Genomic DNA, 22865 nt, shown 5'->3' with positions numbered 1-22865 from the left:
TAAAAAGTAACAATTGCACTAAATTTTCAATGCCAAATCTAATATTCGTGATTTTATGGAAAAAATGTAGAAACGTGGGCGACTTTTATCGCGGAATCAGAGGTGTAAAGTACTTTCTGCCTGAAAGTAATATTCAAGGATTTAACGAAATAATTCAGGTAGGATACTCGCCACAATAATTAGATAAATTAATGAATAACCATATATTATTAAGTACTTTTGTCTTTTTCTAATCCCTGATATTTTTTTAAAGGACGCGTAATAATTGATATGGCCACGATGGCTGGCAGTGAGTATACATCCGTAAAGGATTTTTACAGAGACAGATCGATTTTCATAACCGGAGCTACAGGCTTCATGGGCAAGGTTCTTGTCGAGAAGCTACTGAGATCGTGTCCGGACATCAAAAACATTTACCTTCTAATGAGACCTAAAAAGGGCCACAATGTACAAGAGAGGTTGCAGGAACTTTTAAACGGGCCGGTAATAATATCACCTTTCTCCTGCTATTTCAATCGCTATTTCAAAAAATTTAAAGTTATATTACGTTTGGCAGCTTTTTGAGAAACTACGGCGGGATTCACCTGCCGAGCTTACCAAGATCATACCCGTGGCTGGCGATATTACGGAACCGGAGTTGGGCATCTCGATGGACGATCAAAATATGTTAATACGATCTGTATCGATCGTCTTTCATTCAGCGGCAACCGTAAAATTCGACGAGGCTCTGAAGCTTTCGGTTACCATAAATATGTTGGGCACGAAAAGATTGGTCCAATTATGCAACCGCATGCACAATGTGGAGGTAAGAGTGGGATTCTTTCTTTTCGAATTGCTCAATTTAAACTGTCAAACCGCCGCGACGAGCCGGATTGACTTGCAGCCGTAAATCGAATTCAAGTAAATCAAAGACAAATTGTCTGTAGTAATCTCATTTTTTTTACGAATGTGCTCTTTACGAAAGGTTACAGTGTCTTTTGTCTACGGAGGGTTTACATCTCTACCTCATCTCTATAGAGCCGGCTTATATACGAGTGCATTTGTACTCTGCACTCTAATTGTATCGCGCGATTTTATCGTAAATCACTCACCGTCTATCGTTTAACAATTTCATTTGTTTGTTTGTTCACGACAGCCATAAATTAGTCACGGATTAGCCACGGATTAGCCACGGATTAGCGCGAATGAAACGTACAGTGTAAGGGGAAAAAAAGTGTCAAGTGATATTACACGGAAGTTTCAAAAGATACTTTTTGTAACAAGTAAATGAACATTTTATTGTCATTTTATGCACACGCATTTTATATCGCAAAATAATAAAGTGCGAAAATATTCTCACGCGATTCGCAGATAATTGTCTCTGATAAATTTTACGATTTCTTTTATGTGACAATCAAGGAGCAGAGAACTTGTACAACTTGATGGCACTGCGCGCAATTGATCATCAAACAGTGATATTTATTTTTTTTTAAAGTGTCTTTTCTTTGTTCTTCTTTTTTTTTCTTTTTTGAGGTATACTTAGAATTTTTTTCGGCGACATGTTTTTACGCATTACCGTCATTACAAGCGCACGTTCGATTGACACGAGGCAAAAGAATGGACGTACGCATTCCTTATTTTTAACAATTTATAGCTGCAAAATATGCGATAAATGCAAATGTTTAATCGCAGGCGTTTATTCACGTGTCAACGGCATATTGCAATTGCCATCAGACCGATGTCGTCGAGGAGATTTATTCGGTGGAACCGGAACCTGATCAGGTGATCGCTCTGACGGAATGGATGGACGACAAAATGTTTGAGGAACTCACGCCAAATCTGATAGCCAGTCGACCAAACACGTATACATTTACCAAAGCACTGACCGAGCGAATGCTCCAGCAGGAAAGGGGTTCTTTACCGGTGGCGATTGTCAGGCCATCGATCGTGCTGTCGTCGTACAGAGAACCGGTCGCCGGTTGGGTGGACAATTGCAACGGCCCCACGGGGATTATCGCCGCCGCTGGGAAAGGTTTCCTCAGGTGACAACGGGCGGCCATAATTAGCGATCGCTATAGTATCGGTATTATAATAGAATTAGAATGAATACTGACGTCTCTCGGTATTGTGTTATTTTAGTATCGCTCACAATCTTTGTAAGTCATTATTCCCGTGCAAATAAATCTCTCTTACAAATCGCGATCTCTTGCTTGCAGAACTATGCTATGCGACGAGGACAATGTGGTGGATCTGGTGCCCGTCGACATTGTGATCAACCTAATGATTTGCGCGGCATGGAAGATCGCCACGCAACGCACCGACACCATCCCGATCTACAACTGTTGCACCGGCCAGCAAAATCCTATAACTTGGAAGCGGTTCATCGATCTGTCGATCTCTACTTGCCGGCTACATCCGATGGACAATGTGCTCTGGTATCCAAACGTTCGTTGCCATAGCTCCGCCATGATAAACAAATTGTGCGTGACATTTCAGCACACACTACCTGCGTATATCTTAGACACTCTTGCACGGCTCAAGGGCTCGCGGCCTATAATGGTCCGCCTGCAGACGAAACTTTCCAAAGCCACCAAGAGTTTCGAGTACTTCAGAACGAAACAATGGAATTTTAGAGACGACAACGTGCGACGACTGGATGAGCAACTCAGTCCGGAGGATCGAGAAACATTCACGTTCGACGTTAAGCAAATCGACTGGCCATCGTACTTGGAGCATTACATTCTGGGAATACGACAGTTTCTCCTGAAAGAGAGTCCGGACACACTGCCAGCTGCTCGTTCACGCATCACAAAGTAAGACATATTTTTTGCTTTTCAGCAATCGTTTTGTTACAACGCGGTAGTTCTTTGTAGAACTCTTTCCTGGTGTCTGTTCGAAAATCAGAATCTGTATTAAAGAAAGATTCTTCAATCATTTGCAACATTTGTCAATGTTTTCACCATAGAATTTATATTTATATTTTTAAAATTTAGAGAACTTATATTATAGAATTTATCTCTTTTTCTCTACATGATTTCTTTTTTTTTTATCCTATTTATTTAAACAATTATTTTAAATGACTACACTGAGAAAAAAATACTGTTGCTTCAATTAAATGTGGAATTCCAGGATGCCAAAAACATACATAGTTGATTCAATTGTATAAATAGTTGATTCAACTATAGTGTAGTCGTTTTAATAATTCAAATATTGAGAATCAACTATTTATTTACAATTGAATCAACTATTTATGTTTTTGGCACCCCGGAATTCCACATTTAATTGAAGCAACAGTATTTTTTTCTCAGTGTATGTTAATGTTGAATACACGCACTATTTGTTTCTTTATTACTATCATCTATTTCATATTATTTTACTATAAATATTTATGTGAATGTTTTCAGAAACGATACGATTGACTTAAAACGATAATTAACCAATTTTCTCTATTTATTCTATCTATTTTATTATGGAAGAAGGTTACGCGTCTTACTTTTCGAATCCTGATTTACTTATCTGTTTACAGATTATACTGGCTTCGCAAAACCGTGCAACTCGTGGTACTGATAATAATGCTATGCGTCTTCTTTTTGCTGCTGTACTTCGTACTTCGCATATCCCGCTTGATCGTTTGACGGCCCAGAACAGGTCCGTGAAGTTGGCACTCGCAAAATGAATTCTTAACTACAGGAAATTGTAACATTTTCTTTGCAGTTGTTTGTATAGTAGCAATAATTTCGTTTGTAGTGGAATAATTTAAAGGTTACAATGTATTTGTAATAAACAAATTACGTATCTTTGTCAATTTTAGAGATATCTCGAATTCGCTTGCGCCATGTGTTTTAGAATCGTTTTGGTTCGTTTAGAATCGTGGGAAATAAATTACAATTTGATTCTAATTTAAATTTTATTAAAACAATATTTATTATTTACAGCATATATATATATATATAATAGCATAATAATAAGAGCCTGTGCGTGCGTAGCGACATAACGTACGTACAAAATATTTTCGACGTAAGTTTTCGAATTCTCGCTAAGTAAAGATATTGTCACCATAATTAAAAAATTGTTTTACGATAATGTTGGCATATATTACTATGACTGGGCATCCTACAGGAAAGTCTCTCGTTCCGTTTCATATAAAATTTTACATTTGTCACATGTAATTCTTTCATTCGTCCATCACCGGCCATCAATAAACATGCGTTTGCCCAATTTTCTCCAAGTATTATTATTATTATTAAGTTACATCCTTATGTAAAATGATTATATATGCATCATTTGATTAAATATGCTTCTGGGCAGTACTGCTGTTCCTTGAATTACGCTTTGAAACTCCTTGCTTAACCGAGTAGAGCTGTTACAAGCATTAGATTTATAAATAATAAGTACATTGTTATAATCTTCTGTAACTCTATCTTTTCTAAAAAATAATGTAAATTTTTATTATTTATAAAAAAAAACATGATTATGTATGATTGTAATACAGTACTGCGCGATTTATGGATCTAAATAAGATACTGTAACTATCCATATTTTAATTCTATCAGGCATCTTCGAGTTAATAATAACAATAAACGCTTCTTAATCACGTGTTTTGTATAAACTTTGAGAACACGACAAAGCCTAGAAGAAACACGTTTTTCGATCAATCGTATTACGCGTTTCTAGAAGGTCGAATTAAATGCTCATAGTTATACTCTTTCAATAGAAACAATTATCTGCCAATTTGCTGATAAAATCGCATATATATAGAGCATATATTTATATTGGTCGAAGGAGTCTACCTAATTATCCTCATCGGCTTCGTCGTTCACCCAATAACAGTCTGAAGAACTTCTTCTCTTGATTCGCAGAGAACGGCGCGAAATGATCTTCGACAGCCCGCCGCTTCACAACCAATCACATCCGGTCGCCCCGTAATTGGTCACTTAATTAATCAGGAAACAAGTTTCTCTTACACACTCTCTGGTACGATTTTGTCGTAATGGAAGGTGCTGCTCGAGTAGAAGCTACCTCGTTTCGGCATGTGAGGCGTGGCTATTTCCTCCTGCAGGGGTTTGTACACCAAACCGCAGTTCTTGTTGTCGACCAGACCCTGACGGAGGATCAGGGGCGGCCTGATCACGGGACCCCGTCCACGTTTGTTCGCCAAGCAGCAGGCGATGCGCGCCACCAACAGGAAGACTACCAGAACGGACAGGACGGTACCGGAAACCAGCCAGACCTTGAAGCCGGGTCTCAAGTTGTACCAAGTGTGATATTCCGTGGTGATCGCGAAGTCCTCATCGTATTCTTGATTCTCCATGAGCCGCGGCTCGTCGATATGCGGCATGCCGTGATCGATGTTCAGCTTCTGTGAGAAACGCATCCGGCGTTATCACACGTTATCATTACAATTTAGAAGATCGATAAATATGTGATGATACTGATGATATTACACGAATTGAAAATTATATAAATTACAATATTAAAAGTTATTAAACAATTAAAGTATGTAAAAGAAATACTAAGACATATTTCGAAGAACATTATTTCATTGTCGTCTTACCTCATCGTTATCGAGCTCGTTTTTCAACAGAGGATCGGCATCTTCTATAACATCGACATCCAGAAGAATGTCTTTCGGGCGTGTGCCTTTGCCAGGAAACGATCTGGATGGTGGACCATCGTCGATTCCATCGCAAACTATCTTCGCCAAGTCCGTCCACTGACCGACGTCCATCAAATCCATGTTATCAATATCTTCAATATCATCGAACTTATCACTGGAAAGTCTGTAAAAACAACATGAGAGATTGAGAGAAGTCCTGACATGACATATTTAGCTGGTCTCTGAACTTGAGTATACTCACTCAAGTACTTCTGTCGGTGCGACGCCATGATCGGTGAGCCATTGCACAGCTTCGGTGAACTCGGAGTCACAATCCAGGGGATTGTGCGACAAATCCAGACTGGCGAGATTTGGCGTGGCCTTAAGTTCCTCGACGGTGATTCGCCGCAGAAGATTACCGCGAACCGACAGGAACCTAAACGGAAACGAAAATGTGAGATACCCTGGTCAACGAATATCTTAACGTCGTAATACACTATTCAATAAATATTTTAATGTCACAGAATAATTTTGTTTGTAATTAAAAAGATTTTGCAAAAGCTTCAAATATTATTAGAAGAAAATTCTGAATTTTCTTCAAATATGATAATAGAGATCATAGTGCGATTTCAATAATTTTAGTTTATTTAGTTTTCTACAATTCTGCATCTGTAAATCTGTATGAATATTATTAGAATTATAAATTGTGTTTTAAATAACAAATTCTCTCTCGCTTAATTATTAATAAATAAATTTCCGTAAATTTCTCTCACCGAAGACTCTTCAACGGCACTCTAGCTTCGCTCCAGACGCGCTCGAGGTTGCACCGGCTCACATCCAGCTTGAGAAGTCCTGGAATGCTCAGGAACGGCGTCACTTGCAGTGTTCTCAACGGATTGCGGCCAAGGTTCACTTTACTCAAAGATACGGCGCCGCGGAACATGTTAGGCGTGAGAGTAGTGATGATATTGTCTGACAGATCCAATTCTCGAAGAGACGAAAGATTATCCAGGAGTCCATCGGGCAGGCCGGTCAGGCGATTCTTCGAGAGCTTCAGCCGAGTCAACGCTGGCATTTCGTCGAACGTGCCTACCTTGATGCTGTCCAGACCACAATTTGCGCACTCGAAACGGATGGTGCTGTTAAATAACGACAATTACTTAATACGTAAGTACTAATTTATTTGGTATTTTAAAATAAAACGGCAAAGTGACACATATTCACCTGAATGTATTGTGCTCCAGGTCGTAGGTTTTGAAAACTGGCAGAACCTGCAAAGCGGGATTGTCGTTCATCAGCAGAACCTGCAGTCTTGGATTGGATTTGAAATGGTGCTCGGTTAACAAGGAGAGCCTGTTATCGCTGATATCCAGATATTGTAATTGTTCGAGCTTGCTAAAAGCGTGCTGGTGGATTCTCTTCAAATTGTTCGACTTGGCATATAATTGGTCCAATAATGGTACGCCTTCCAGATCCTCCTTGCCGATTATCCTGATCTTGTTTCTGGAGACGTCGAGCATCGTCAGTTTCGAAGAACTTATGGTGGCCAACGTTGATAGATTATTTCCTAGAAAATACAAAATAATTCTTTCTTTATTAGTTTCTAAAATAAGTGTGAAATAACTAAATTTTAGTTTACTTATCAGTATGAGGCATTAAGCAATTAATCAACTAAGTTTGTATTATCTCTGTTAAATTTAATCAAGCATTTACGATTTTTATAATTTTATTATTAAAATTTAAATCGGATTTTAATTAACGAATTTTCTCGCTTAATTATTAATAAATAATAGCATGACGTGATACACATGTTTCATCGTTCTTACCAGCGACACGAAGAATTTGCACATCTTTGTTAATGAACAGGTCAATGGGGATTTCATTCAGTATATTATCTGAGAGGTCCACTTCCATGAGCTGGTCCAGCGAATCGAAGATCGTGCTGTCGATCTCTCTCAGCCGGTTGCCGCGTAGATTGATGAAATTGAGGCTGTGCATCTTGGAGAAGGCGGTGCGTTTCAACCGTAATATGCCGTTGTTCGAGAAGTCGAGATCGGTGACCGAGGGTGCGTGCAGCAGATAGTGCTTCGTCGGCCTCGAGTCGTGCATGTGCTTAAGCGGATTACCGGAGATCGTGAGCAGGCTGAGCTGCGTGTTGTTCTGGAAGGTGTTCGGATGGATGTCCTGCAGACCGTTGCGTGTCAAGTTCACGGCAAACAGGTACGTGATGCCATTGAAGGCTGTGCGATCTAGCTCGACTATGCGCGTGTCGACGATGGTGATGGACTCCAATTGCTGAAGGCCCCGAGCCCGCAGGGCGTTCGGTCCCAATTGTATCTCGCCGGCGTTCTCGATGCGCAGATGAGCGATACTTGACCCAAAGGACTGCTCGTTCGTCAATTTGGTGCATCTACGGGTAGTAAGTAAAAAAATAATGAAGAGAAGATTAATGGAAAAGTCGCATTCTCATACTGTTTAGTTATGCACGATTGTTATCACGAATATTAAGACAAGTTGTATTATAATCCCATTTTATAATCGATTTAGATTTTATCATTCTGCAGGAGATCGTCTAATGACTTTACTTTTATAACTGAAATTAGATACTAATTTTGGAGAACTTACAAAGCAAATTGTAACGTAAAAAAAGACATTGAAACAATTAAATTATTTATATTTAATTATGACATTTTACGTAATTTTTTAATTATCTTGTTTAATCGCGTTTGCATATTTCCTTGAGCTTTACGCATAATGACGAAATTCTATAACCAAGAATGGAATATTTATCTAATTCTTATTAAGTCTTCATTAATGTGTCAAAACTGTCATATTATTACGCTCTAAACAGAAAGCGAAGGCCACTCTACGAGTTCTTTTTATCTGCCGTCAACACCAAGGGACATTATTCAGTTACATAAAGATCCGATTAGAAACATACGTTGCAGTTGTCGCAGCCGCGTATTGCCCGGCGCATTTGCAATAATCAGGGCACTCCGTCATAACTTCTTCATCATCATCCACCCCCGGGAGCAAATCCTCATCCTCGTACTCCTCGTCGCTGAATTCGTCGTCGTCGTCGCTATCCTCGTCGCTATTATCATCCTCGTAAGGTATAGGGTCGAGTTTCTTTAATTCCTCATCTTCACCCAGAAGCGAATTTGATTTTACAGTTATCTTCGGTTTAAAAGTCGGCTTTATTCGCAAGTTCATCATGTCCCTCTGCGCTTCGGCCTTGAAAGTCTTCGCTACCTCTTCCTGGATCTAAATAATTTTTATATCGTAATTAAAGTAAGTAAGTGTAACTTACTTAATTAAATATGGCAAAAATCAAATTGAAGCAAACTGTATTCCAAAGTTCGACCTTTTAAATTAGGTTTGATAAAAGAATTCTCTTTTCAGACGTATTATTTATCCTTTTTATGTGTTGCGATGATGCGAGCAATAGAAAATTATTATCCGTCAATATTTAACAAGTATTATTACGTATAGCTTCATAAATTTGCGATTAAAACTATCCGTTATATAAAAAGGTAACCGTACTTACTTCGTTAAAAGATTAAAGATATCATGGAACGCAATGTACTCTATGTAACAAAAAAATCTGCACTTACCTTAGCATCGTCTTTGTCTAAAGTGTCTTTGTCCAAAGTCTGGATCTCTTGCATCAGTATGTCCTTCATATTCGTGAAGGGTCTAGCGTAATCTATAAAGCTGTCCTTCGGTGTCGTTTTCGCGGCTTCGACGGTCGTTGCATTTACTCCGCTGGTACGAACGACTTCCGTAGTGCGTGATGTCGAAGAAGGTGATGCGTCGGTTGTAATGGCAGCGACCACCAAGAAGATGGTCAGCAGCCAAGCTGCCGAGATCCCCATGTTATGGTTTATTCTGAAAATAATCGGTTATTGGATAAGACAAGGATGCCTGCTTATATGTACGATGCCTGCTGGTAGTTCAGGCGCATTAGCAAAGATATTCGTGCTCATAATAGACTTTCACTTCATTAGAAATTTTTATTATAATTTCTCAACTACAATTGCGTTCTAATTTTGCCTTATACGTAAAAGTTTAGTGAAAAATATAAAAGAAACAAATTAAATTTATTATATTATAATTTATATTTTTGTACAACTAATTAATTAAGGTAAGTAATTAATTCAATGCAATTCTAATTTTCCTTTTTATATGTTTTGAAATTAAAACTTCTGAGAATCGTTAGCTTATTATCTTTCGCTTCTTAAAAGAATAATTAAACGGCATTCTTTCTTAGTACGCTCGTTGAAATCTTTAAAATTGCACCACTGAAAATGAATCTGAGATGCTCTGTGTAACGTGAGACTTTTTCACGTCCGTTCTCAAATAACGTCTGCTGACCAATTTACTCCACAAAGCAAACATTGTTCTATTTGACTTTCCGAAACGTATTTGCTAAAATATCAAAACGGTCAATTTACAAGAGATTAATAAGTATGAATTTTAATTTATTAAACATTAGTAAAACGAAATTTATGTCTACCATTTTGTATATTGATTGTTTGATTTTTTTTATGCACACTGATTTAATAACGCTACATCGCTTTGTCACTCCTATATAGATAGCGTAATACCAAGAATCTATATCAAAGTTTTCAAGAGATCGGGTGTTAGGTACGTCGGAACGTCACGTTCGTGTTGGTGCAATCAAGTGCAAGAGCGGAAACTCTTGCGGTTTCCAAAGAAACAAGAGCAACCTTCTTCCGGAATACCTTCAATCGTTGCACCAAGGTTTCTTCCGTTCAAACCGGATGTGCTATTTTGAAATCACTTTGCAGGCGCAAAAATAAGATGTATTAACGGTTCCACGTTACTTTATCGCTGCAAATGCGAAGTATCGCAATTCTTATATACAAAAAATGCAATTTATATTTCAAAACTTTTAGACTTATGAACAACTTTCAAACTTCCGTTCAAATAGCGTTTGAATAATCGAGATTCTATTGCATTTCCACGCAAAAAAGTATCTTTACCTCGACGATAATCAGAAATGATCGCGTCACGATAATTCAAACTCTTTACTCCGCTTTTGTCGCGTCGAAGATTTTAACGAATGTGCTTGCATTCGGCGCAACGCTGTTCGCGTTACTGTACAACGTTATTGCCCCACCTACAGACGTTGACGTTAGATAACCGTGACGGTTTGCAGACTGGCACGACTTCTGGCACATATGCGATAGTTATGGACTGTCGACAAACGGGGATGAAAATGAACGCAGCGCGTTCTGGATGGTCATTAGATGATTATTAGATGGCGGAAACAGAAATCGTTAAAAAGACGAGAAATATCCCTTATAAGTCGTAGCGAGAATTACTAAACACACGACAGTGTCGCGCGATTGTTGTTACGCAATATTATCGTAATCATCAGAGAGACACAAGGAAGTATATTTTACGTGGGAAATACGTCATCAGACAAAAAGACGTCACACATTGTTTTTTTTTCGCGACGTGTTTTATTATCTCATTTTCATGCAGCATCAACGCCGAGGCTAACCGGTATACTGCTGTAATTACATTATGTATTGAGCGTCAGTTTATTAAAAAGAATCGCAATAACTGTTACAGAAATTATTTTATTACAATAATGTTATTATAATGGTCTTATGATATTATTTGTAAATAATGACTCTTGTCTGAGTGTTACACAAACAACGAGGAAACCTGTTTGCACCGGTTGTGAACGTATTTGGCTGTAAACGTGGGCCGAACAACTTCGTAACCGATGTGAAGGGAGATTATTGTCTCGAAAGTCGATCGGCTGAAATAAAATGTTATCGCGTACAATCTAAACGGGAAGACAATCAAAAAGACTCGATTCTTTTAAATAACTCATGATAGATTTTTAAATATAATTAATAAAGCGCTAAAGCTTCAGCTTACGTACTCTTTGTTATACATATAACGATCAAGCTGCACGTTCGCGCTACGTGTGTTCAATCAATATGTGTCTTTATCAGTCACGTATTCTTTATCGAGGGGTTAAGTACGAAGATCGATTTTTTAACTGAGCGTTTTTATCAATCGTGATTTTCATTGTTATTCGCGCGTTTTAAAATCATTTCTTTACAATAAACGTAAGATTTGACACATTTATAAGAATATGTCGTTAGTAAAAAAACAATGACAATGTAGAAATGTTTATTAATTAAGAAGCGAGAGAGCGAAGAAACAATATTGCGTTGTTCAATTGTTATCGTTCAGGTTTTTTATCGAGCAGAATTATTTGCGCCGCGTCGCATTATAGTCTCCGGAGCCGATCCGCCTCGGCAAAAATGGACCGTGCATTCATCGGAGCGGGATTTACGCAAGTTATTGTGAGAATCGCGTCGGTCTTCCGTGTAAACAATTTCCTGGCGCGGACTTCGGCTTCGAGATGCAAATGCAAAGAGCACGTGGAATAGTTATCAGTGACGCGTAACTAACTCCCTATGTAAGAAATGCATCGGTATGCGGTGGAAATGTCGCGGCAACTTGTAAATGCTGAAATCGGGCAATTATTTTCACACGTCAGAAAGACGCAGACCAGTTCCGAGAAAATCACTAGACGATACCAGAATCTCAATCGAAATCGAAACAACACCGCACGACGCAGCTTGGCAATCTTATCTCGGGTGTGCATTTCGGAAAAAAATCGCTAAGTTAATGTTATTAGTGTTATTGTTAGTGTTGTCACCAGTGTTATTACTAGTTAATTGTATTTCTCGAAGAATTTTCAACATACGCACACAATCGACGCGCTACGCAACAGTCACTCGAAATGTTTCTCGTCACCTGATGACAATGGAGTTATCTTACTCGATGCCTCTTTATTTCACTCGGCAACATGAGCGATCTGCCGAGCTACGTGCGGATCATGAGAGCCTGTCGATATTATACTCGCATCATGATAATATTTTTTAAGCCGAATTGCGATTGTGAGTGAAGGCCGGGATTAAAAGATTTCCTTCATCTCTAGAATGTCATTCTAATTCTCGATCAGTCAATCGAATTTGATCTTCGATGAATTAAGCGAATTATGTTTGCGCTTGACGTCCGCGCCAGCAGGATGATTTCTCATCGTTTTCGGCCAATTCGAGATATGTTCCACATTGAGATCAACTGATGAAAGAAGATATTCAGAAAACGGTCTACGGTCCCCACGAAAATTTTCGTCCTCTTCAATACCGTATGGGCGCCTCTTTGTTGGATCGGAGAAGTTTCTTAAGAAAAGATGAGGATCGACGGATCGTGGCACAGTCGTTTGTGGAATGTATCTAGAGAGAAGATCGAACGTAAAGTGAACAAACACACGCGTTTACGCGTGAATTTAAGAGGCGGAAGCCTAAATATAGAGGACCCACGAGTTCCATCTGGAGGAGTCTTTGTTCGATCTCTCAAAGATAACCTGACGGTTCCACGGCGGGATTTAAGCCAGGTAGAATTACTTTGCCCCGAAGTGAAGCAAGCGCAGGTGGTCAGCTCCTCCCCTCGAGTCCCAAATCGCCGACGGGTCCAGGAGAGCGAGAAACCAACCTGATTCGAAAGAGATCCAGCTAATCTCGATGTCTCGGTACTACTTTCGAGTAACACAGCGGATCAATCCAGACAACTTGACTGATCCGTGTAGAAATAATGTCAAGAGAGTTCAAATATGAAATTATGAGGAAATATTCTTGGAGGAAAAAAAGGTTAATTCGGGTAAAAGTAAAAAGATAATATAAAAATAATACTGGCTATGTATGGCAAGCTTGAAAATAGTTTTTAGGAATTTAATGAATTTATTCTTTGATAGGACAGTCTTTTTGAAAATTTTTATCTTTTCTCCGTAAATTTATTCTAAAATACTTTGAAAAATACTTTAGAAATGACTACAGATATGATAAAATTATTTTTTTGTATTGAAGAAAGACAAAGAATGCCAAGAAAATAATGTATCATGTGAATATCTGTCTACAACAGAGTTATCTCGAAGGAATGTAATGATATTTCCTTTCTTATGTCTACATACATAAAATATTGTTTAAATAACAGCTCGGAAATTCTTTTATTTCTACTACAGGTTTCATGTAGGTTGCATGTATGATATTCAAATCGATGATTCGCGTTCTCTCTACCGATAAAGCTATTTCGCTGTTTACATGTTGCGTAGGCATACCCAATGCGATTGACAGAAGGCAATTAAATTGCATTGGTATCGATCAAACCTTTTTCCTTTCGTAACAACGGTAGTCCCTGCTAATAACAATAACAATTTTTGATATTGTAGAGCGACTATCGTAATTCAAGTCTCAATTTGAATTTTAAACACGGAGAGGTATTGGTGTTGCATATCCGCGAATGTTCTTCCAGTCTGACATTTTTTTTTGCGATCGTCCACGCCTTTAATCCAACACATTCCGTTGGGCGTACGCGAGCGTGTCCGATTGCAGCACGATGCGAACACGCGTCCTCGAAGAGGCATACTTTGCTTTCCAAATAGGAATTACACGTCCATTCTGTCATTCGTCTTGTCGCGGTGAGCGCGATTGTGATCCACTCAGGACTAGCTTAACACCAGAGCACCTATAATGTTATTCATGTTCTTTCAACATTAATTAAATAATGCCTCTCATTCAAAATCCATTTGCGATTCTAATCAATAAACGTGCATGATATCGGCGAACAATAAGCTCAAAAGAAAATTACGATCAGCGATTAATTCGCGATAGCATAGCTTGCATAGCTAAATAATTTTTTATTGATAGCCCAAGAATCTGACGTCACGTTAGAAACTCTAGACGGTGATAAAATGTCAGCGTCTCCATTGCAAACACACGTACAGGTTGAATGGTGTAGTATATGCCAGCGATTATGATAATTATCACCGGTTATTACGTACAGCTTCTATCGTCAAATGTGCACGGATCGTAAAACTGCTTCACTCATTAAACGAGAATGTTGAGCGAGGAGTACATATACATTCCTTTCGTTCGGAATCCACCTTTTCACGAAGATCGGCATGTATTTTTTTTTCCGCGATGCTCTTGTTTCGTCGCGTAAACGCTTTTCGCATCGTAATTGGAACTTACGCAATGCGCGAGCGTTGCAATTACAAAAGTAACATGAGTTACGACGACAGATTGCGCGTCTAGTCTCCTTAGTTTAATAGCTATATGCGAAGCTATATAATTAGCATATGATGAATTCGCGATGACATATGCATTTTTATATTTTATTTTATTTATATATGGAGATATACGTGGGATGAACCAAACGTATTTTTATATTTTAATTTATGTACACATATAGAGACGTATATATTTACCCAACGTCTCTTGTGTAAATAAATGAATAAATGAAGATATTGATGACATTTCTTTATTTGTATAATTAATATCAATGTGATAATGCACAGTATTATCGTTAAATAACATAATAAAATATTTCTAACAAGTAGAAATAAGGAAGAGAGGGAAGAATAAGAGAATAATAAAAAAACGAGACTATTGTAAATATAGCTCTCGGATGATATCTTTAATTTAATTGTTATCGTCAATCCATTTTAAAAACCTACTTTCACGTACCAAATAAACATTTCAATTAAATAAATCTTATCCTCTGTCTACCTGGAGTTATTTAACTCTCAAGAATATAGCATTCACCACTTCCTCTTTATCACGAAAGATATTGTGCTTTATCTCACTGTGTTATCGGTATATTTATCTCTCGTACTCTGTACTCGAAGAGCATATTTGTTTTGTCTCCGGTCGCGCTGTTGCCCGTTGTAATTTAGCGTACACGGTTAACAAACGGTACAGCCTGCAAACGCGACGACTGAGAGCGGCTGCGTATTTTAGATTTTTTTCAATTTCTCTGAACTCCCCTGAACTCTCTCTAGAAAGCGACACCGCATACAAATCACGTAGATATGAGCACAAGCGCATTTTTCCTTCATCTTCCTAGAATTGTTTATAAATTTCCACAGGAATTTCGCGCAACGACTCGCCGCTCGAGCGTCTAGAGGTTCGATTAAAGTTCCGCTGCATCTGCCGCGAGAATCTTAATTCCTAGAAATCATCAACCGTGACGATATCTCATCAGCACTGAGGCACAATCCGCGCTTGCTCGCTGCAACGATGCTTTTCCTCGTGTCAGTAACCGTCTGCTCGCTAGAGGTCAATCCACGCCGTTGACCCTCTAGATCTTCGTGATTCGGCAGAAGGGAAAGAGAAATGGAAGATAGTGAACGCGCGGATGATACGGCCGCACGTGTCGATGCCTCATCGTATTCGATATGTACGGACGATACGAGTCTGTCCGGTTGTTCGCTTAATAAATAACGTCGGGACCGAGGACAGAGGATATAATACGTATTTTACGCGATTTAAATGCGGCTCGCCACGAAGACACCTACGCCTACCGCGCGGAACATAAATATTACTCAAAACGGCGCGATTCCACAAAGTATCTCTGAAATTGTGCATGTGGTTTTATTAGGTAATCTTCTTTAGTTAATTTGAACTATTCTTCAAAATTAAACGCTATTTTTTCTTTACCTATACAGTTCAAAAAGTGATTCTATATCAAGTTGTAAAAATACTAAAATGTAATATGAATCTATAGCGTGCATTGTTGCCCATTATTTGAGTGAACTCGTAATTACGAAACTCGTTAGATTTTTCTTATCAAACTCTGAATATAATGCACTTGTACAATTTGTAGTTATCTGAAACTTATGTACGTTTCCAATTAGTCCATCATGATAACAGAAATCTATTAATTTCGATTTCCTCGGTCTGCGGTATCGTCCGAGACACACAAATTTTATCAAAGAAAAGCAATATCTTCGTGATTTCTTAATGATAATAAATGAAACTAAATTATATCATTTTGTTGTGAAATAACTATTATGATTATCTTTTTCAATAAAAATATTATCTTTTTCTTTGACATGGTTGCTCTTTTTATGGGTCATTAGGATACATAAAGAAACTGCGTTTCGTGCTACAAAATATCGTCGTTATCCCTATACAGCCCGACCTCGTCACAACCACACGGCATTGAGGAAATCGTCCTGATTCAATGGCGAGTGGTTCACGGTGAATCGAAAGCACGTTCGTTGCCGCGTAGCCTTTTATAGTTGCATACGTGAACCGAACTGAAATATCTTCCGGGAATATTGCTTAAGCGTTCTTTGATATCAATTTCTGAGGACACTCAAGTCACAGCACGGTTGAATCACGCATTTTCTAACTAAAAACTAGAAAAATTGTATTAAATATTAATTTTTCAATTGCAAAGAAGCAGAGCTCAATAATGCGTGACAATTAGAATGTATAAATAAATTAAAGAAAAATTACAACTTCTTATCTCTCTTCGAAGTTTATACAACCGGAACAAATCACATTGATTTAAGATAAACATTCTGACCGAATAAGTAACATTGACTTCGCCAGTCAATAATTAACACAATTAAGAATTTAATTGACTATACTGGCATAATCGTGGTAACGATTATAATCATTGCCAGTATAGTCAATTAAATTCTTAATTGTGATAAACATTCTGATTTAAGATAAAAATCTTAAGATAAAATCATACTAATTTATACCAGGAACACCATGCAGGAAAACATGAGAAGAATAATACTCGCGATATTCTACTGATCTATAGTGGAATAACCAGGAAATATAATTTCCTGATCATGCGATTCTTGAATCTCTAATGTTTCCGACTGATAGTGATTCTATTTTGCCTTTCATGGCTATCTACAGATAATAGAAGCAATTGCAGATGGAGAAAAATGTGGACAAGTTTAAATATTTGTCTGACGTGTTTGTAAATGTGATTTATTTTTTCTCCTTTGCATACTTTTTGCTCACAAGTAAAATGCCGAAACTGCTGTCATGTACGATGAACGACCACGTATTAATCATTTATCTCTTTTATCACACTATATTATTCATCGCGTTGATAAAGAGCTTATTGTGTGGAACTATCGCGTGTGTTTTTCTCTTTCTCGGAATAAAAAAGGCGAAGTGGTAAAGAGAATAAATCGATACATTTGGCACGAACTGGCTCTTCCACTCGAACTTTATGCATCCGGTACAAAGTCAAATAAAAGTATCGAGACGGGAGGAAGATTCAGTGCCTAGCGCGGCAAGATAATGCCACCGAAGAATATTTTAAATTGGTAGTATTTTTTTAAACATTTCGTATAAATGTTTCTCAAATAATGTACTTTTCACAGAGTTCAGAGAAATTTTATAAAAACAAAACAAATTAATATCTAATGTTATTACTCTCTTTTTGTCTAAATAAAATAATTTCTCTCTTGTAAATTTCGATTTTATAGTAACATTTACATAATTTTCAAAAATTATAAATTAAAAAATACATTTTAAATTGGTTTTTCTTTAATAGAAACATGTTTGTTATTTAGAGCGATTTAATTTTAGACGTAAAATATTTCGTTAGAGAAAACTCAGGTTCCTGTATAATATTAATTAATGGAACGTTCAGGAATACGTATATAGTTATTAATATAAATAACAACGTAGTATAGGATGCAACGTAGCAACTTGATGTACGCATTTCGCTTCGCAGTTTTACAGTTTGCACTTTGATCATTATCATGCACTCGCCTGCTTTCACAACCAGACTCGACGGTGGCACATGACTCGCGCTTATTCTTGCATGTAAAAATAGATCATCTGGGTGGACACTGACCTTGCGCTATTGTGTAATGGCATAATCCGAAAGATGCAAAATAATAATAGCGCCGGTCGAATTACGTCGCATACCTACATTGTAGTGCATCACGCGAGAGAATGAGAACGTCAGATTTCGCGCAGTATATGAAAATATCTTTTTTAATTCGAAGAGAAAATAAAATCAAAGAGTTCAAGCTAAAATCAATATGTTAATGAACAATTCGAAAATATGAAGCAAAGGATTCACAAAATTGTTTAATTTCGACTTCAGTAATATGGGCGGAATGATATTGGACAGCGTGCGATAAGAAACTATGAACATAATTAATTGCACTGACTTTGCCATCGTGACCAGCAACCAGGCTGCTCTTTGATTTCCCTTGGTTATTCGTTATTCCGTTAACATGTGTGTAACAGATTTCAAGTTCTTTATATAATCAATCTTTATTTGCTTATTTTTATTTAAATTATTGTGCAAGCTTGCACAAAGATTTATATGTTTATGTCGCGTTGGTTAAGGAATACATTATAATTGCATTTTAATGTAATACATAAATAAATTAATAAAATTGAATAAATTGAATAAATAATATAAATAATGTATTTAAATATAAATAAAATAAATAATATTATATAGTAAATTATAAAAATATCTATTCTACCTGTGCTAAATAAGATAAACTTTAAAAACACTAGGTAATTCGGGGATTTTTTAAACAAAATATAGATTTCGTATCTAAGATAAGTGGAAGAGTGATAAAGGCCACTTAATACTTTTAAAACATGCTTTGTTTGCACTCGAGCAATCACATGACTTAATGGCGCAATTTACAAAGAATTTATCGATTTTCTCGCTGGATATGTCTTCACGAGCCTCGTGGAAAGTTTCGTGTGAAAGTCATTGAGACAGATGCCGGCCGAAATCGTTCAGAGTGTTCTGACCGATTGACGTAGATCCGAACGATAACGCCTAAAAATATACGGTGAGGTCACTCGTACAGTACATTCTGTCGACACTGTCGACAGTCAACAACCGAGTTGCGTTACGAGCGAGCGACGCGACGCGACGTACGAATTAATTCTATGCGCGATACGCGATACGCGAAACGCGTTGAGTGGCGAGCAGTGCCAAGGGAATTCCGCGACTAGCCCCGCGACGCGACGCGAACGAATCGGCGCGATATCTTCGCGACCGGAATTTGCATTCGACTACCGGCGGTTTCCAGGTCACGTTGGCGTACGGCTGAAGGATGGAATCGGAAATGAGGATGACTCAAGTGCGATTTCTGTCGTTCGTGTAATTTTACGGCGATCGGAATACGCTTTCGAAAAGCACTTTGCAACTCCGGAGGTGCTACGGAGTTTCTGTGATTAAAGGGAGTAACGCGAAATATATGAGTGACGTAGCGTAACGCGGATGGATATTTCTCGATTTCTTGAAACTTGAGGCATGTTAATGTTTAACTTTGAATTAATTCAAAGGCTAACCATGCATTCATATTAAATGATTAACATGGAGTTGCGCGTTGCTCGTAATTAATCGGTAATTTATCGACGATGATGTGACATGATTATAATCGTTGAAGACAATGAGACATCTCGTGACAATCTGCGAACGCGAAGAAACTTTTTGAAAAATTTCACTAGCTCCGTATCGAGAAACTACAACTCTGAGTTAATCTAAGTTTTTTATTTTTCTCACCACATTTGTTGCGCTCTAACATTCGTGAAATTTGAATTTATTTTACCCTGGCTGAGGTAATATTTTTCGCAATAAATTTAATAATTTAATTTAATAAAAATAAGATGCTTATATGTAAGTGTCAAAGATTATATATCAATTTAGAAACGACCAAAACCCGTGGTCGAAAAAGTCTTGACGATTAATCCGACCAGTCACGACACTAGCCAAACGTCGATTATAAAAATAGAGTCCTTCTCATTAATCAATTATTGGCGAAACAAATATATACTTTTCTGTTAATTTATTTTAGTTACGGAAATTGCGTAAATTGCAATGTCTTAGATGTGAGATTTTTGCATAAGAAAGCCGATCGTAAGAAAACTCGAATCGCAGCTGACTCCGGGATTCCTCGAACGCGTATTTTATTCTGTTGACGTACGCGTTAACAGCATGCAAGGAGACTTCAACGATCCTATGCAGGGATCGTTTCGCGTTAATCTGCAACGCTAACAATTGCGAATAAACGCGGCAAGGAAGAAACAAGTTTCGCACAAGTTCAAATAAGGAAAGAGGATGGAAAAAGTTTCTTGCAATGATTGGAATAGCATGCGTGATTCACGAGTGAAATTCGGTGAACGCTTTTGCCCGTTGCACACGAAGGAATCGGGAAGTATATCGCGACGATCGCGCGACGCAATAAAATGGTTTACGACGATAAGATAACGTTCCCGGCACCAAAACGATCAACGTCACGTCCTATAGCTTGACGTGTCGAGGGATCCTCGGCGAAGTCGGAGCCATCTTGAGTGACCGATCGCGTTGCCGATCGGCCCGATCTTGCATCGTCAGCCAAGTGCAGGAAGGCGTCCTGCGTTCGCTCCGTTCGCGTTCGAACACTCACCTGGTCCGCGGGACTGTTGTCGACGTTCCCAAAGTAAAACGACGATCCACTCGCAAAGGCGCACGATCACGCGGCGCAATATGCGCAGGCAGGACAATCGGTTTCACGTTCGTTTATTGCGCACGGCGGAATTTCTGAACTAAGTTCGAGCCGAGCGAGCTATTCGAGGCGTACCTTTCCTCGAGGAGATGGAACGAGCGTTGGAGCGTGGGGCCCCAGGGTCGGGCGCGCCGATTGGTCGGGCGCTGGTCCCCGATCCGGTGGAGGGTCGCAGGTAAAAATTGTACGCTGGCAGGTGAGGCACCGATACGCCACCTGGAATCAGAGGAACTCGGGCTCGCGGCACTCTCTGAGCTGAGTGGGCTGAGAGATTGTTGGAGAACGCGCCGTGATTGCCGATCGACTGCGTGGGCGTCGATGCGACGGACGGCGAGAGGCTACAGTCGAACGCTGAAAGGAAGTGCGTGGACGATGCGAATGAGCGTAAACGAGCGGCGGCACAGTGTTGAACAGGTCGTGGCGAGATTCTGTTTACGGAGACTCGCGGTTCTGAATGACGCTCAGCGAATGATATTTTGGTTGGCAGATTTCGGAGCGGAGACAGCGGAGTAGATAATTAGACAAATATACGGATGGAAGATGTATTTTTAAATTCGGGGACACTTCTTCAAACGTTATCAACGTGACGTTGAAAGAAAGATATTGGCCGCGGATTTTGCAAATCAAAATCAGATTATTCTGTTTCTAGTTATAATAGTTGAATATATAGGTCAATGAACTTGGTCTGAGATAAATCTCTTCTAAAATGACTATCAGGGATTCTACAGAAAATTAGAAAAACACACACACACACACAGAATGATGCATCTTATATACATACGAAACTATATAACAAAGATAATGCGTTATTTTTAAAATGTTAAAAGATAAGATAATGACAATAGAAGCTAGGTGCGAGTTGCGACGTGCGTTGCACAATGCACAATAAAATGCTTCGACGTCTGCAATCCGTAAAAAATAATGATAATTGCGCATCAAGAGCAATATTAAAATATTTTTATCTTCCAACGCGCTATACCTATACACACATATATGTTCTCTATTTATCAAACTAATTAAGCGCAGTGTGGGATTATACGATAAGATATTGATTGATATTCCTGCTCGCCTACATAAAAATGTAGATGTTGTTTATAACTAGAAATTTATGTATATATGTTTACAGTGTGTTTTGCGGATAAATATTATACGATTCTTATTATGCCAACGAGAAATTATTTGGTGATCTGCCATCTGTTGGCAACCACAGCGTAGTATGTTGAAGCTGTCCTAGATAATCAAGAATGATCTAAGCTAAAAACTAAAAGACAAATATTCTGAAAGATATGATATTGACATTATAAACTCGGAAGCTCATATTACGTATTGCGTGTTTTACGTAATTAGAATGAAATTCTCCATATAATTTATGAACGTTCATTTTTTTTGCGGCAAATCTCCCCGAAGATTCTCATACCGAATGCTATTTGGGCGTAGCTAGTATTTACACACGATACGGTAACGTAAACTTAAAATAGGTCAGATAAGATAATAACTTCACAGTCATTGCAAATAGACCGCTACGTCGTGTATTCTGCGATATTATTCAATGTAAAATTATTAGAATAATTTCTTAAAAGAATGATCAAGAAAGAATTTTTCAAATAATATGAAAGATAATAGATATGAATCTCTAATATATTGAAGAAATAGTTGAAAATAATTAAAAAAACGTGAAGATATAAAGCAAGAAAAGTATTTTTATATTTCTTTTTAATATACATATAAAGTTTTTGCAAATGAAATATTCAAATAAACATTGTAATAAAAAGAGAAACTTGTTCATGTACAATGATTTTTAGTTTGTATATAATTGTTGATTATAGATAGACTTGAGAATTATTTTCTGAAACAGTTGCAAATAGTTTTATTAATTATTTAATTTTAATGATAATATTT

The 22865-nt window shown here is 38.0% G+C and overlaps 2 protein-coding genes across 5 annotated transcripts; one reads left to right on the top strand and one right to left on the bottom strand.

Moving 5' to 3' along the window:
* LOC139812556 (putative fatty acyl-CoA reductase CG5065) lies at window positions 1-4198 on the top strand. The gene is made up of 6 exons (XM_071777440.1): window positions 1-158; window positions 254-483; window positions 557-805; window positions 1672-2021; window positions 2196-2792; window positions 3506-4198. Exons 2-6 carry the CDS (start codon window positions 271-273, stop codon window positions 3612-3614), a joined length of 1518 nt encoding a protein of 505 aa, XP_071633541.1. The 5' UTR covers window positions 1-158; window positions 254-270; the 3' UTR covers window positions 3615-4198.
* On the bottom strand, window positions 3868-21263 carry Gp150 (glycoprotein 150). Of its 4 annotated transcripts, none has more exons than XM_071777437.1 (9): window positions 21042-21263; window positions 9190-9463; window positions 8517-8839; window positions 7402-7985; window positions 6800-7142; window positions 6349-6714; window positions 5838-6011; window positions 5534-5759; window positions 3868-5338 (listed from the first exon to the last, which is right to left on the bottom strand). In XM_071777437.1, the coding sequence occupies exons 2-9, from the start codon at window positions 9448-9450 to the stop codon at window positions 4940-4942; spliced, it is 2676 nt and encodes an 891-aa protein (XP_071633538.1). In that variant the 5' UTR covers window positions 9451-9463; window positions 21042-21263; the 3' UTR covers window positions 3868-4939. The 4 variants fall into 4 exon arrangements, with proteins under 4 accessions (XP_071633538.1, XP_071633537.1, XP_071633539.1 ...); XM_071777436.1 differs by lacking the exon at window positions 21042-21263 and adding an exon at window positions 20868-21026; XM_071777438.1 differs by lacking the exon at window positions 21042-21263 and adding an exon at window positions 10582-10715.
* Window positions 21264-22865: the final 1602 nt, after the last annotated feature.

This window comes from Temnothorax longispinosus, chromosome 5, assembly GCF_030848805.1.
Source record: "Temnothorax longispinosus isolate EJ_2023e chromosome 5, Tlon_JGU_v1, whole genome shotgun sequence".
In the NCBI taxonomy this organism is placed as follows: domain Eukaryota; kingdom Metazoa; phylum Arthropoda; class Insecta; order Hymenoptera; family Formicidae; genus Temnothorax; species Temnothorax longispinosus.
This window is presented reverse-complemented; position numbering and strand designations above follow the sequence as displayed.

What these genes read in the sequence shown, in the direction of transcription:
- LOC139812556 (XM_071777440.1), top strand. Translation starts at nt 271, where the DNA reads ATGGCCACGATGGCTGGCAGTGAGTATACATCCGTAAAGGATTTTTAC. An exon ending in AGGAACTTTTAAACGGGCCG is followed by an intron (nt 484 to 556) that starts GTAATAATATCA and finishes TACGTTTGGCAG; the next exon opens with CTTTTTGAGAAACTACGGCG. An exon ending in GCTGGGAAAGGTTTCCTCAG is followed by an intron (nt 2,022 to 2,195) that starts GTGACAACGGGC and finishes TCTTGCTTGCAG; the next exon opens with AACTATGCTATGCGACGAGG.
- Gp150 (XM_071777437.1), bottom strand. Translation starts at nt 9,450, where the DNA reads ATGGGGATCTCGGCAGCTTGGCTGCTGACCATCTTCTTGGTGGTCGCT. An exon ending in TAGACAAAGACGATGCTAAG is followed by an intron (nt 8,840 to 9,189) that starts GTAAGTGCAGAT and finishes AAAATTATTTAG; the next exon opens with ATCCAGGAAGAGGTAGCGAA. An exon ending in GCACCGACAGAAGTACTTGA is followed by an intron (nt 5,760 to 5,837) that starts GTGAGTATACTC and finishes TTGTTTTTACAG; the next exon opens with ACTTTCCAGTGATAAGTTCG.